General features: G+C 41.5%; 1 protein-coding gene across 1 annotated transcript in view; it reads left to right on the top strand.

Moving 5' to 3' along the window:
* LIPC (lipase, hepatic) overlaps positions 1-14,811 on the top strand; it is a 51,775-nt gene extending 36,964 nt beyond the window's left edge. The window contains exons 6-8 of the mRNA XM_006894529.1: positions 4,141-4,258; positions 8,989-9,207; positions 14,700-14,811. Coding sequence (XP_006894591.1) covers positions 4,141-4,258; positions 8,989-9,207; positions 14,700-14,811 — 449 coding nt within the window. The remainder of the gene's footprint in view (positions 1-4,140; positions 4,259-8,988; positions 9,208-14,699) is intronic.
* The last annotated feature ends 494 nt before the right edge of the window (positions 14,812-15,305 follow it).

Here is a 15,305-nt window from a genome sequence, read left to right as displayed (position 1 = left end):
ACAGGAGGAGATTGCCCCTCCTTCTCCAGCACAGCATCTGGTGGATTTGAACCATGAACCTTTGGGATTACTGTACAGCTTCTTGCCACTAGGCCACCAGAGATCCCTCTAAACAAAATATTTTTTTAAATAAAGAAAAAAACAATCTCCTCCATTCAACTCAACAGAACAGCATTCCAGACATTTGATAGGGCAGAAAATGTTTGGGCCAAACTCCTAGAACTAAAATTCTCTTGTTCTCTGGAATAAGACAGTGCACCTGCAGAGCTAGTTCCCACACTCTTCCTCCAAGTACACGGGTGTGGCCACTGGGGCATGACTTAACTGAAGCCCCACCGAGAGGTCAGCCTCATCAGATGGAAGTAAAAGACAATACAGGGTATCTAGCACAGTGGTACCACAGATGACTTGTTTCTAACATCAACCATCTAAAGTCACGCCAGACATCAGAGGTTAAGGGTACAGTCCTCCAGAAAAATACACTCAAGATGTAAGACACCTGCTACAGGCTCAAGGGTCCCAAGGTACTAACCTCTGCCCAGCTCCAGATTCAGGGCTTCCCACTGTTCCCTTGGGTCAGTAATTCGCTAGAATGAAACAGAACTCAGGAAAGTGTTACCTGTATGGCTATAGTTTGTTGTAGCGAAAGGATTCAAAAATCAGAAGCAGCCAAAGGCAGAAATGCATATGGAGAGGTCATGGATGATGTCTCCAGGGATTTGTCACCCTCCTGGAACAGCAAAGCTCACACAATGGAAGTCCAGGAAGCTTTCCTGAGGCTTCTTACGGAGGCATGATTGAAGTGATTAAATCCTTTGTCATGCATGTGAAAGTAATCTCCAGCTAATACCACATAGCACAAAGCTCCAAACCTCTAATCACATGACTGTCTTTCTGAAGTCTTAGTCATCCACTTAGCAGGAACTATGGAGGAGTCCACCATGAATAAAAGACACTTGACTGTTCAGGAAAGCCAAGAATGTGGGTTACCTCCCATGGACTTGGAACAAAGGTCAAAATATGTATTCTATTTGATGAGTGGGGAAGGAACACAAACCATTGGGTTGGTTCCAGTTCAGCAACCCTTCATCAGGTTTCCAAGATGGTAAGTACAGAAGACTGCCCACCTTTCTCCCTCAGAACGACTGGTGTATTCAAACTACCAGCTTTTCATTTAACAGCTCATACATTATGTACTATGCACAGAGCTCTTTATTACAAACATCTAAAAGATATATTGCCAAATACATGACCAAAAGGTCTTGCACGTAGAATCATAGAATCAACGAGAATGCCACATATGCTATCTTTTTTGTTGTTAAACAATACTTTGTTTCATCATCTTATAAGCATATTTAGTTTTAGAAGAACAACGATGTCGGTCTGGAGACTAAGGCGTGCTTGATCTAGGCCATAGTCATTGCAATTTTTTGGTATGCACCAGAAAGCTGGACAATGACTAGGGAGGATAGAAGGAGAATTGATGCCTTTGAGATGTGATGCTGGAGAAGAGTATTGAATATACTATGGACAGATAGGAGAACATACAGGTTTATCCTAGAGAGGGTGAAATCAGGCTGTTCTTTGGAGGCAAGGATTCTGAAGCTTCATCTGACATACTTTGGGCATGTTGCAAGGAGGGACCAGTCCTTGGAGAGGGACATCATCCTTGGGAAGATGGAGGGATGACACAAGAAAGGAAGATCCTTGATGAGATGGATTGATTCAGTGACTGAGGAAATGGGGGTTGGTGTGTCAGAGACAGTAAGGTTAGGACAGGATAGAGTAGAGTTTGGAGATCTAGTACAGAAGGTGGCTATGAGTCCCAAGCGACTTGAGGGTATATAACAACAAGAAGTTTTAGAAGAGGCCAGGGGTATCATTGTTGATGTCAGATGGATCCTGGCTGAAAGCAAAGAATACCAGAAGAATGTCTTTGTTGTTGTTGTTGTTATGTGTCACTGAGTCACCTGCAACTCATAGCAACCTTATGTACATCAGCTTTGAACCCTACCCTATCCTGAGCCAATCTCATCATCTCCAACAGACCTCATCCAATTTCTCCAGTAACTGGACCCATCCATCTCATCCTGGGTCTTCCTCTCCTGCACAATCCCTCTACTCTTCCAAGTATGGTGTCCTTCTCCAAGGACTGGTCCCTCCAGGCCACATGCCCAAAGTATGTGAGATGGGGCTTCAAAATCCTTGCCTCTAGGGAGCAGTTTGGTTTAACTATCTCCAGGACAGATCTGTTTGTTCTCCTGGCAGTCCGTGGTATGTTCAATATTCCTCTTCAGCACTACAACTCAAAGGTGTCAATTCTTCTTCTATCATACTTAGTCATTGTCTAGCTCTCTGATGCATAGCAAGTAATTGTGAATACCATGGCCTGGATCTGGTGCATCAGTTTCCAGACTGACATCATGGCTCTTCAGTACTGTGGAGAGGTCCCTAACAGCATACTTTCCCAATGCAATTAATCTTTTGATTTCCTGATGGTTGGTGCCAAGAGTACTGATTGTGGAACCAAGAAACCTAAAGCTGTTAACAATCTCAATCTCTTCATCTATTATGAAGCTGCCAATTGGTTCAGTGCTGAGAATTTTTGTTTTCTTGTTGTTGAACTTCAATCCATATTGAAGACTACAGTTTACTCTGCAGTAAACCCTTCATGTCTATTAGTGCTTTATTGACTATGCAAAGGCATTTGACTGTGTGGATCATAACAAATTATGGCTAACATTGAGAAGAATGGGGATCCAGTAACAATTTAGCGCTCATGAGAAACCTATATCTAGACAAAGAGGCTGTTGTGGTAACAGAGCAAGGGAGCACTACATGGTTTAAAATTAAGAAAGGTGTGCATCAGGGCTGTATCCTTCCTCCATACCTATTTACTCTGTGTGTGGAGCAAATTTTTGAAAAGCTGGACACTATGAAGAAGAATGTGGCATCAGGATTGAAGGAAGACCCGACAATAAGCTGTGTTATGCAGATGGCACAACCTTGCTCGCTGAAAGTGAGAGGACTTGAAGCGCTTGCTGCGGAAGTTCAAAGAATGCAGCCTTCAATATGGATTGCATCTCAATATCAAGAAAACAAATATCTTCACCACTGAACCAATAGGCAGCATCATGATAGATGGAGAAAAGACTGAAACTGTCAATAACTTTATCTTACCTGAACCCACAATGAATAGTGATTATTACATCCCATGTGGAACAGAGGTTAGGGAATCAGGGGACTTTTTAATTTTTTTTTTCACTAGGAAAGTCTGAAATCAGAAAGCTCTCCAAATTATTGAGTAGCAATGATGTTAATCTGAGGGCCTAATTCAGGCCATGGTCTTTTTAGTCACTTACTATGCATATGAGAGCTTAATAAACCATGTTATTGGAGAAGAGTACCGAATATCTCATGGATTGTCAAAGAACAAACAGATATGTTTTGGATAAGGTGCACCCAAAGTGCTCCTTGTAAGCAAAGATGATGAAGTTTCATCTCACATACTTTGGACATTTTGCGAAGAGGGTCTATTCCTTGAAGAAGGACATCATGCTTGGAAAGGCGGAGCATTGGTGAAGGAAAGGAAGACCCTTAGCCAGATGGGCTTACACAGTGATTGTTGCAATGGGCTCAAGTGTGTCAGGAAATGTAAAAATGGCATAGGGTAGGACAGGGTTCAGGCTGATGGTTCATAAGGTTGCTATGAGTTGTGCTCAACTCAAAGACACATAACAACAATTAAATCAATCTGGTGGCCTAGTGGCGAGGAGTTGCACTGACAACCCAAAGACAAGCAGTTCAAATCCACCAGCAGCTCTACCGTAGAAAGATAGGCCATCTCCTCCAGCTTCATTTACAGCCTTTGAAAACCACTTAGAGGATGAGTGATGAGTTGGTTCTAACTCAACAATATTGAGACAGAAAAAGAAATGTAGAAAATATAAAGAAGCAAAACTTTTTTTAAAAAAACATAATCCGTAATTCTACCTATCCCCCCGCCAAGCTCCCTAAAAAAGTAGAAGCTAACATTTTGGCTTCTATTCATACGGATTTTTCTCTCTGCATTTTAAATTATATATAAATGTGCATGTGATTTTAAAATAAAATTTCTTTCTTAAACTTTTCTCTCCCTAGTTTATCACTACCAGTTCAAGATGCAGTTCATCAACCAACTTGAGAAAAGAGTAGAGCCCACCTTTACCGTATCTCTACTTGGAACAAAGGGGGAGATGCATAACATTCCCATCACTCTGTGAGTATGAGCTAGAACCCTTGCCTATACCAACAGCACCCTGAAACGGAGATATTAATACACGCTACCACTCTTCTCAACCACCATGCCTGCTCCAAAGATTCTATCATATGGGACATCCACCCAAGCCCACACCATGACATGCCTCCTCCGGGTCACCTTAGTTCTTTAGCTAGACTAAAATGTGGTTGCCAAGAAAATGTCTCTAGAGGTTTCTTCCTCCTGTTATCGTTGTTGTTAGGGGCCATCAAGTCACCTAGAATTTGTTGTGACCCGATAAACAACAAATCTGAACTTACTCTATCACATACCATCTTCACAATCTCTGATATTCTTGAGTCCACTGTTATTCTTTCATGGTGTCAATATATCTTGTTGAAGGTCCTCTTCTCTTTCTCTGCTGCTCTACCATTGTCTGTATGATGTCTTTTCCAAAGACTGGTTCCTCCTGACAACAATTTCAAGCCATGTGAGATGAAATGTCACCATTCTTGCCTCTGAGGGACACTCTGGCTGAACTTTCTCCAAGATAGACTTATTTGTTCTTTTGGCAGTCCATGGGACACTCAGTCCTTTTCTCCAACACCTTCAATTCAAAGGCAGGGATTCTTCTCTGCCATCCTTAATCATCATTTAACCTGCAGATGCATGGGTAGTAATTGGAAAGACAATAGCTTGCAATAACAGCAAAACAGGAGTCCAGGATTTTCTGTGCAAACAAAGATGTTTATTAGAGGAAAACACTCCCCAAAGGGAGACATGGAGGGAAGCGCAGCACGAGTCAGAACAAAAGAGGAAGTGACTCTCTTAAAGGCTCTGGAGGTAGGGAAAGGATATCATGTTTAGTCATGGGAGGGGATCATCTAGAATTGACCTGTGTGGGAAGGATTAGGACAATTAACTACGTGAACAGCTGCTCTTTCAAGATGGCTGTCACCTGAAGTACTTTCTGGGTCTTGGGAGAAGCATGTGCAGATAATTAAGACAGTCAATCACATCCCTGATTCAGGAAACTCCATGTATACAAGGCTTTAAAAATGGCCCTCTTTAAGCGAAATGGTTGGTCATTGTGGGATATGCCCTTTCCAGATATCTATCCCCCCCCCCCCCGCAGGTCACACAGGAGTCACCTGAAAGCTCTTGCTCTGTGCTGAAAGTGACTCAGCTGACCCTCTAGTAGGTTTTCAGAGGCAGTAAATTCCATGAGGGGTAATTTCCCACCTTTCTCCTATGGAGTAGATGGTGAATTTGAACTTTGGGTTGGCAGCACACCTCCTTACCACTAAGCCACCAGAGCTCCCTTGAAACCTCTTAGAAGAATTAAAGGTTGATAAAAGGGAACACCTAGGGATAAGTTCTAGGGTCTTGTTATGTTTGCATTAGCTGACTGCTGGCTTTTCTGAACCATCTCAGGGGAAAATAGTTCAGTACATTATGTGAAGACCGAAAGACGACCTAATAAAGTCTGTGATTCAGAGAACACCTAGCAGTAATTCAGTCAAAGTTTAAACCACTTTATTAAACAAATCCTCTCATTCCTTGAAAAGGTCTTCTATGATACAAGATCAGAAGGTCCAGTTATGTTAATAGAAAAGAGTAAGGCTCAGCTGTAAATTGTAGGGTGGAGAGGCAAACTACAACAGTTAAAGAATTTAAACTTGATAAGATTTTGTTCACAGTTGTATTTCTAGACAACTGTATCTATAAAGGACACCTCTCCTGTTTGAAAATATTATTAAAAAAATATTCCTTTTTTCTATCGTATTCTGCCTGTTGCAGTTCCCCTGACTACTTTACACTAGGGGTATGGGTGTGGGGGGGGGGGTGAGAGAGACAGAGAGAGAGATGGGCCAATGCAAGTTGAGCTGAGCAAGGAGGGAAGCTGAGTTGGTCCAGTCAATGCTGCAGTGCAGGAAAAAGATCTGAGGAAGACGTTGTGGTGAGGGCAAAGCATGTGTCAATAAGGAGCACCTTTCTAGTGAGTTCTGAAAACCATAACCCAGAAAGAAAACTAGTGCTATTCAGCTAGGCACTGTTAGAACAGAGATCATATTAACCCAATAACTGACAGACATGGACAGACATTTCTTTATCATACTTGTGGACTAGTGGGGAAAAGTTGGGCTGCCAAACCAAAGGTTGGGCTATTTGAATCCACCAGCTGCTCCACAGGAGAAAGGTGGGCACTTCTCCTGTGTGCTGAATAGCCTCTGAAACCTAACTAGAGTGTCAGATATGGGTCAGTTTCAACTTCTCAGCACCTAGCAACCTAATAGCATTTACAAACCAGGATAACATTTCAATTATAAATGTTCCCAAAATGAATAGACATTCTGAAGTTCCTATGCTACATTTTATTGGCTTTTCCGTGGAAAAGGAACTAGACCAGAACTGATAAATAATTTGTGGTTGGAAAGAATTTTCATACAGTATTGTTTTAAAGAATAATTGAATTACTTATTTTCCCAGAAACATAGCTGCCAGTCTGTCCTTTTGAGTCTCTTTTCCCCCAAACTAATTGAATTATTCGGTAGAACACAATGTCCAAGGCAAGACGGTCTCACTATTTCATTTAAACCATTGTTTGACTCAGAGAGCACTTTTCAGTAATCAGCTCTTCAAAGCTCGAAGTTCAAAAGTCTATCGAAGGACAGATGGCCTGAGTGGTTTCCCAACTCCATGGACTCCAGAAATCCTGATCCAAGAGAGTTAAAATGATTTCTCAGTACAAAATTTTAATCCCAATCAGGTGGCCCTGCCAGTCTCATCTATCTTCCACTCTTGTCTTAGTTACATGGTGCTGTTGTAACTATCATGTGTTGAAATATCACATGTGAGTGGCTTTAATAAATAGAAACTTATTTTCTCACAGTTTTTAGAAGTCAAGATGTCCAAATGCAAGGCATGGTACAGTTTACAGGTGAAAGCCTTCTCTTTGCCAGTTCTGGGGGAAATCTCATCTTCTCTAGTCCAGGGATTCTTCTGTGTATTGCTTTTTTCCACGTGACATCTATCTCTTCCCCATTTATGCTCACTTCTTTCTGTGCCTAATCTATTCCTCTTCTATCTCAAAAGGCATTATCCTGCACCATGCTAAAAAGAACCTTATTTCCAGATAGGACACTTCCACAGGTAAGAGGTTAGAAGTCCAACGAGTATTTTGTGGAAATACAATTCAGTCCATATCAACCCTGTTTCATACCTGTTCATAACATCACAACCCCTACTTGGCTCCCCTGGTTCACAGGTCAGGAAGGACTCAGTAGATACCCAGCATCTCCACTCTGAGCCTGGATTCTCACTGGGAGGTAATGCTAGCCCCTCACTCCCTCCAGGAGAAGTTCTCAACTTCCATAAATTGGTCTACTTTAGATTTATGATCATGTGGCAAGAGCTTGTTGGTGCTCCACACTAGAGATAGCAGGGAGCTGGAGCTCTGGTATCATAGACTGTGGAGAATTGCCCTGTTAAACCCAAAGACCACACCCATGCAGTGGTTCAAATTCACCAGTGGCTCCAGAGGAAAAAAGATGGGCAATCGCTTCCTGTGCAATTTACAACCTGGGAGACCTGCTAGAGGATCAGCTATGAGTTTGTTTCAACACAACAGCGGTATGTTTGAGTCCTCAGAAAGTCCATCACCTAATGGAGAACTGGATTCCAAGGGATTCTTTACAGCATTCTGCAAAAAGATCTAGGATGAGTCAAGCAGGGATCCTCTATCCATCATCTCATTGTAAATCTATATTATATCTTTCTCCAGTAAACTGTTCTCCATAGTGGAAATGGCAGCTCTGTCAATGCTAGGGCATGTTGATGTCTTGTGAGTGTAACTATCTAGTAAGTTAAGTCGATAATTATATCTGAGCCTACGTTTAAGGTTTTTTCTATATTTGTGCCTCCTTTTTATATGTGCCTTTCTGTATTTGCCATGTTTTACTGTTTTAACAGAAATTTCTATTTGGAAGGAAATACACATTGCTGGGGATTGAAAGGAAGAGTTTGTGTGAGTCTCTTATATTAATCAAACTGATAAAGAACCCAGACCATTATGGAAGTCCCTCTCCTCTTCAGGAACCACTTTCCTGACTTGTTCACCTGTTTTTGTTGTTATGTGCCTTTGAGTCACCTATGACTCATAGTGACCCTGTGTACAAGAGCCTTAAACCCTGCTCTATCCTGTGCCAAACTCACCACTACACACCTACTCCCATTACCCCAATCTCTGAATTGATTCATCTTATCGAGGGTCTTCCTTTCCTGTGCTGTCCCTCCACCCTCCCAAACATGATGTCACTCTCCAAGGACCGGGTCCCTCTTTGCAACATGTCCAAATTGTGACAGACAAAGCTTCAGAATGCTTGACTCCAAAGAGCAGCCCGGCTTCACCCTCTCCAGGGCAAACCTGTTCACAGACTTGTTCACCTAGAAGCTAAGAAAGAAACAGTCAGAGCTAAACAAAGTTAACCAGATTCATAACTGTAGAACTTCTCAGTCTTTTTAATATGCTAATTAAGGGAAAAGAATGGTATTCCCAATTTTACTGGAGTAGATAACTCTTCCTTGGCACACCTCTTGCTCCCTTCATCTCTCTATATCTGAACAGGAATTTGAGAAATGCAGCACAGAAAGATCATCCTAAGTTACCCGGGCAAATGTAACACAACTTGAATGTGCTTAACTATCACTCTATTACTAATTACTTGTTTACTCTCTTTTGTATCTTCAAGGGGCGAAGGAATTACCAGTAATAAAACTTACTCCTTTCTAATCACACTGCATTTTGACATCGGTGAGCTGGTCAAGATCAAGTTCAAGTGGGAAAGTAGTGCCATATGGGCCAACGTCTGGAACACAGTCCAAACCATCATTCCATGGAGCACAGGGCCCAGAAACTCAGGTCTCCTTCTGAAGATCATCAAAGCCAAAGCAGGAGAAACCCAGAAAAGGTGACTGGTAGTTCAGCTTTCTTCTAATAGATCTTAAATGCCTACATGTGCTAAACATTTTCACAATTTAATATTTACAGAATGTATTGGCTATTTTGTTCTCCAAGAGAACAAACAGTTCTGTCCTGGAAGAGTGAAAACTGGTTGCTCTTTGGAGGCAAGAATTTTGGAACTCCATCTCACATACTTTGGGCATGTTGCCAGGAGGGACTAGTCCTTGGAGAATGACATCTTGCTTAGAAGGGTAGAGGGTCAGTACATGAGAGAAAGATCCTTGATGAGATAGATTGACACAGTCACTGTGGCAATGGGGGCAGGTGTGTCTGAAGACAGTGAGGTTGGCTTGGTACTCTTAGGGTAGGGTTCAGAGCTATTGTTCATAGGGTTGCTATGAGTCATAGTGAACTCAATGGCACATAACAACAACATTCGTGATGAAGGGAGTTCTGGTATAGTCCATATAGAATTATACTGCTTAACCAATGGCAGCACCTCTCTTGTAGTTTGAATTCACAAGCAGCAACTTGGGAGAAAGATGGACAATTTCCTCCCATGTAATTTACAGCCTCTTGAAAATGCAGTGGAAAGTCAGCCGTAAGGCAGTCCCAACTTGACAGTAATGAGCATTGGTTGTTATGAAGTGGTTGTTATTCTGCTCTAATGATAAAGTATAAACATTCATAAGTATGAAAGGACTATCCCAAATTCACACAGCTATAGATAGAAGAACCAGGATTTGAGCTCAAGACTGTTAATCCTAATTTTGTTTCTTCCTAGCGCAGTAGTTAATGGCTACCTGCCTCATGACTTTGAAAGCAAGTTTATCAGCACGATGCTTCTCAAACATCACCAGGTGAAGCTGGGGCTGCTCCAAGGATATCATTTGAATGGCAAAGACCACGTCATAGATAATGCTTAATTTTCTTTGTTTACCCAAAGATAAGCATTTGACAGATCAATATCTCAGTTGATATCTGTAGCAAACCTTTTACCATCAAGTCAGTTTCAACTGATACCAACCCCTCCATTGGGTTTCAGAGGTTGTTAATCTTAGGAAGAGACTGCTCATCTTCCTCCCAAGAAGTGACTAGTAGATTCAAATTGCTGGCCTATTTCAGCACCCCAATATGTTATGAACTACGCTACCAAAGGCCCCTTGCACCTTTTAAATCTTAGAATGCAAACCACTGGTAAGCTTATTAGAAATGCAGAGTTCTCAGGCCTATCTGTAGAACTTCCCTAAAGTGCACACTTTGATTAAGAGTCCTGAGAAGTCTTGATGCACACGAACTCCCAGTACTTGTTGCTTTTGAGTTGATTCCGAGTCATGGTAACTTCATGAGTGTCGGAGGAGAGCTGTGCTCTGTAGGGTTTTCAATGGCTGATTTTTCAGAAGGAAAACTTCTGAAAAGCTCTTTCTTTAGAGTCACTTCTGGTTGGATGCAAACCTCCAAACTTTCTGTTAGCAGTCAAGCATGTTAAACCTCTGTTCCACATCAGTGTAGACCAATAATGTTCAGAAACACTGCTATGTGTTCTAGAACAATAAGGATTGGAATGGGAAGTAGAGCGAGAGTGGAGAGCAGAGAGCGGAGAGCGAGAGCCAGTAGCTTCTTCCTTAGCAGAGCAGAGGGATGTCCATGGTCACTGTGCTTCTCTATAGGTCTGCTTTTGTTAGGTGCTATTGAGTTGATGCCAACTCATAGGGACCGTATGTTCAACAGATCAAATCCCTACCCAAACTGGCACCATCCATACAATCTCCAATCTGCTCATCATTGTTACAGTATCAATTCATTCCCTTGAAGGTCTTCCTCTCCTTCACCATCTCTATACTCTGTTGTCTAAAGAGCAGAAAATGGGGTGTGGAGACACAGGACCATGAGCATCTCTTTGAAGAGGCCAGAGGGCGTGAGAATAGCACAGCCCCTCACTGCTCAAGAGCAGAAAGCAGATCAAGAACCCACAGTGCAGCCCCATGGTGCCTCTAGAGCCACAGCAGAAGCAAAATGTTCATTTCTTCACTTTTAACTCATAGACTGAGATACTGAGAGTGGGCTTCTCTCGTTACACCTTGCCACAGTTTCTCCACAGCAATGCCATGGTCTCTCTACCACCATCACCAGCATCTCATCACCAGTGTCTCACTCTCAACAGGATCTTGCTCCAGTCCCCCTCAAGTCTTGCTACTCAGTGTAAAAAGGACTCTCTCTTGCTTATCCTGCTCCCACAGCTGTTAATTATTTGCAAGACTGTCTTCAGTAAAGGTAGCTGGAAATCAAAAGTAATGGCTGTAAAGGCCAAGTGTTAAGCTAACACCACATTTCCAAGCTTAATGTTCTTCTCCAGGGTCTGGGCCCTTGATAATAAGCCAGACTATGTGACACAAAGTCCCATTATCCTTGCTTCTAAGTAGCATGATGGCTGGACTTCTTCCAATGCAGTTTTGTTTGTTCTTTTGGCAGGTCATGGTTTAGTCAATAGTCGTACAGTTCAAAGGATCCTGCCCTTCTCCCAACACTTTCTTATTTCTTCCACCTGTATCCAGGAATCTTGTCTGTCCTCTCACACCACCTTTGTTGAGAAGCACATCCTCCAAGCTACATGCCTCCATCATAACTCAGATTCCACTGTCAGGAGCTGGCCTGTGGCAGATTTATGCTTCCTGAATCCCTTATACAACCACAGTTTAAGATTTTTATCTCCCTGGGATACGCAATCCTGGCAGTTACTAAGAACATACTCTGCAGTCTGCCAACAGATTTCTCCACATGATCAATTTGAGAAAATTAAACTGCTTCTCTCCTCTTATATACTTAACCATTCTTGCATGACTTTCTGGCTCTTCACAGCAGGGCTACTTCTTAGCACCAGCTCTCCCTACATTTTCTTAGCTGGCGAGTAACATCTCTGTTCTGAGATGTCTACTATAACCATGCTGCAGGGCTTCACCTGAAGAGTTGTATAAAACATCCTCCTTCCCCAGTCAGTACACACTCACATGATACTGAAGAAGGGAGAGGAAAGGGTCAAGAAGGGAATTAATACTTGAAAAGCTCTTTCTGCATAGAAGGCATTGGGCTGTGTGCCCTATCAATCTCATCTCATCTTCCAAATAGCCCTCTGAAATGGATAGAGTGGTGCAGGTTAGGAACTTGAGGCTCATGGACATTACACAGCTTGAGGACATTGCTTATAATTTCCAAGCCTAGGTCTGACACAGGCCTACTTCATTGCTCATTCATGGCTCATGTACCATTTCCATCAGAGATTCTTCCCCCATTGTTGTTGTTAAGTGCCATCAAGTTGCAGGAGACTCATAGCGACCCTAATGAAGGAGAGTCCTCAATGCTTGTGTGTCTTTCATCCTCTCTCCAGGTTCATAGGGTTTCCGGAGGCAAGCTATTATGGAAATGGGTGCCACTCCTCCTTCCATCTTCCCCCATTAGTCTTAATGTTATTATTAGGCGCCATCATGTTGATTCGAACTTATCTTAACCCCATGTGATAGAGTAGAACTGCTCCCATAAGATTTCCTAGGATATAATCTTGCTGTTGTTGTTGTGTGCTGTCAAATCGGATCTGAATGGCACAGGAAGAGATTGCCCCTCCTTCTCCAGTGGAGTATCTGGTAGGCTTGAACCATGTGCCTTCAAGACTGCAGTGCAGGTTCTTGCCACTAGGCCACCAGAGACTCCTAGGATATAATCTTTATAAGAACAGATTACCATATTGTCTTCCCACAGCAGGGTCATGAGTGGACTCTAACTGCCAACCTTTTAACTAGCAGTCAGGTATTTAACCACCATTATGCCACCAAAATTCTATATCCATTAGTCTTGAAATTTCCATATCTGATACCTCTTAATATAGTCTATCAGAATTGTATTTGTGTTAACATAAATACCTATCAAACCCTACTTAGGCCTGTATGAAATATAAAAAGAGGGAGTAGTTAGGAGTATTTCATTTTTTTAATAATAAGTTGTATCCTTCCCATGTGTCTATATAGTGCCAGGTACCGTGGAAAGATAGCAAATCCAAGTTCTGGCTCTTGGATCTCCTGGACAACATACTAAACTGTAGATTCCACTTCAGGAAATCTAGGGATACCTGAGATTCTACATTCCTAACAAACTCCCAGGTGACGCTTATGCTGCTAGGAAGGTAGTAGCTAGAAGTCTGAGAAGAAGGATATCCTCTCAGGTTGATGCTGTGGGTTGATGCTGTCAGGTCTCTGCCGTGAGGACATGTGAGGCTTTGGGTAGCTGACAAGCATTTCCAGGAAACCCTAGGCATTGATCAAAGCAGTGTGGCAGAAAGAAAGAGACAGGCTTCAGCTGTCAATTCTAAATCCAAATTTTTATTCTACTGCTTACCACATGAGTATCCTGAGACAATCACTTTGCCTTTCTGAGACTCAGTTTCTCTAGCTACAAATAAGAATGGTTCTATTAGTTTTTAAGTCCCATCTACAAATGACAATCACAACTCAGGGTATGAATACTTACTCTCTTTGTTAATTTTAATAATTTTTTTAAAGGACTAGTTAACAGGGGATGGGAGGAAAGCTAAACAACACATTCTGTACCTCCCTGGGCATAATTCAATGTGAGGTGATGTTCTTCCCCAAAAAAGCTCTTGTCAAAAATGAACACAGTTTGTTGTGAGGGTGAATATAGAGTTCAAAATATTGACCCAACAGCAAGATAGAAGAAATGATTGGCTAAACAAAAATGAAAAGATGTACAATTTCTGCAGAAATGATATTTAGATTACTCATCACAATTTTTAGTTTAGTAAAGATTTGATCTTAGATTGTATCTAAGAAAAAAAGAAATCTATAACTAGAGTTCTCTGTGACTAACTTTTTAAAAAATAGATGCCATTGGAACTAGTAACACAAAATGGCATCTCAAGGTAAATTAATAGTCAAAATTGTCTAGCAGTTGGACTCCAAAAGAGGTCGAAATTTAGTGAGTGTCTTCTATGGCTAGATGGTGTCAGCACCCATTAGGGAAAAGGGCAGGGTTTCCAATGCTGAGCTTGGCAGGTGCTGATTTGTAGGGACTGTAAGAATGCTATTAACAAATTGGAGCATGTCCAAAGAAGTGAGGCTGGCAAGTTTAGCATGCTGTTGAAGAACAGTTGAAGAAACTTAAAATATTTGTCTTGATGTCAGGGCAGTGTAGAGAAAGAACACAGTGACCCTCCCATTTCTGATGTTTGCTATGAGGGAGAACAAAGGAGTCCTGCCCCAGGACTTCCAGTTCTCACCAAATTGAAATCACCCCAGTACAAACCCCAGGAAGCCTTAGACAACTGTTTTCTAGATTTGGGTTTTGTTCTTCTATGAAGCTATAAAAATATTTGCAAACCTAAGAAACTAATTAAAAAAAAATAACATTGCATGCCTTACTTGAGTATCTGAAAATGAAGGAACACTTCCATCAAAAGTTTAATGTTGTGTTTGCTTTATGCTCTGTATTTAGAATGGCATTTTGCTCAGAAAACATGGAGGATCTACAACTTCACCCAAACCAGGAGAAAAGTTTTGTGAAATGTGAAGTGAAATCTAAAAAACGGAAACTGAAGATCAGATGAGCTTTTGTAAAGATCTGGGTGTGGTAGTAACCCAACCAAAGTTATAGAAGGTATTATGAAGTTTAAATAAAGTTTAAAGGTAAATGAGGTTTGTTTCACTTCTGCAATTTGAGCTTTTAAAAGCTATATTATACAACCATTTTCAAATATTAAAAAAAAAAAACACAACAAAAAACAAAATACGAAATCCCATTCATTGCATCAAGCGAATTCTGGCTCACAGAAATTCCCTAAGATGTACTAGAACTGTCCCACAGTGTTTCCAAGGTTGTAACTGGGAGCAGACCATCTTTCTCTCACAGAATAGTTGGTGGATTCGAACTGCCAGTCTTTCAGTTGGGAACCAAGTGCTTAATCACTACACTATCAGGGCTCCTTTTTCACATACTAGTGAGAATTTTAAAAAAAAAATCTCAATATTACTTGTGGTTGAATAGTAACGCATGCAAATCAGGACAGATGTAAGAACCATTTTAGATCCATTGTTCTAATTT

The sequence above is a fragment of the Elephantulus edwardii genome, unplaced genomic scaffold (genome assembly GCF_000299155.1).
Source record: "Elephantulus edwardii isolate Elephantulus edwardi_28Jun2011 unplaced genomic scaffold, EleEdw1.0 scaffold00145, whole genome shotgun sequence".
Classification (NCBI taxonomy): Eukaryota; Metazoa; Chordata; class Mammalia; order Macroscelidea; family Macroscelididae; genus Elephantulus; species Elephantulus edwardii.
Note: the sequence above shows the minus strand (reverse complement) of the source record. Positions and strands in the feature narration are given on the sequence as shown.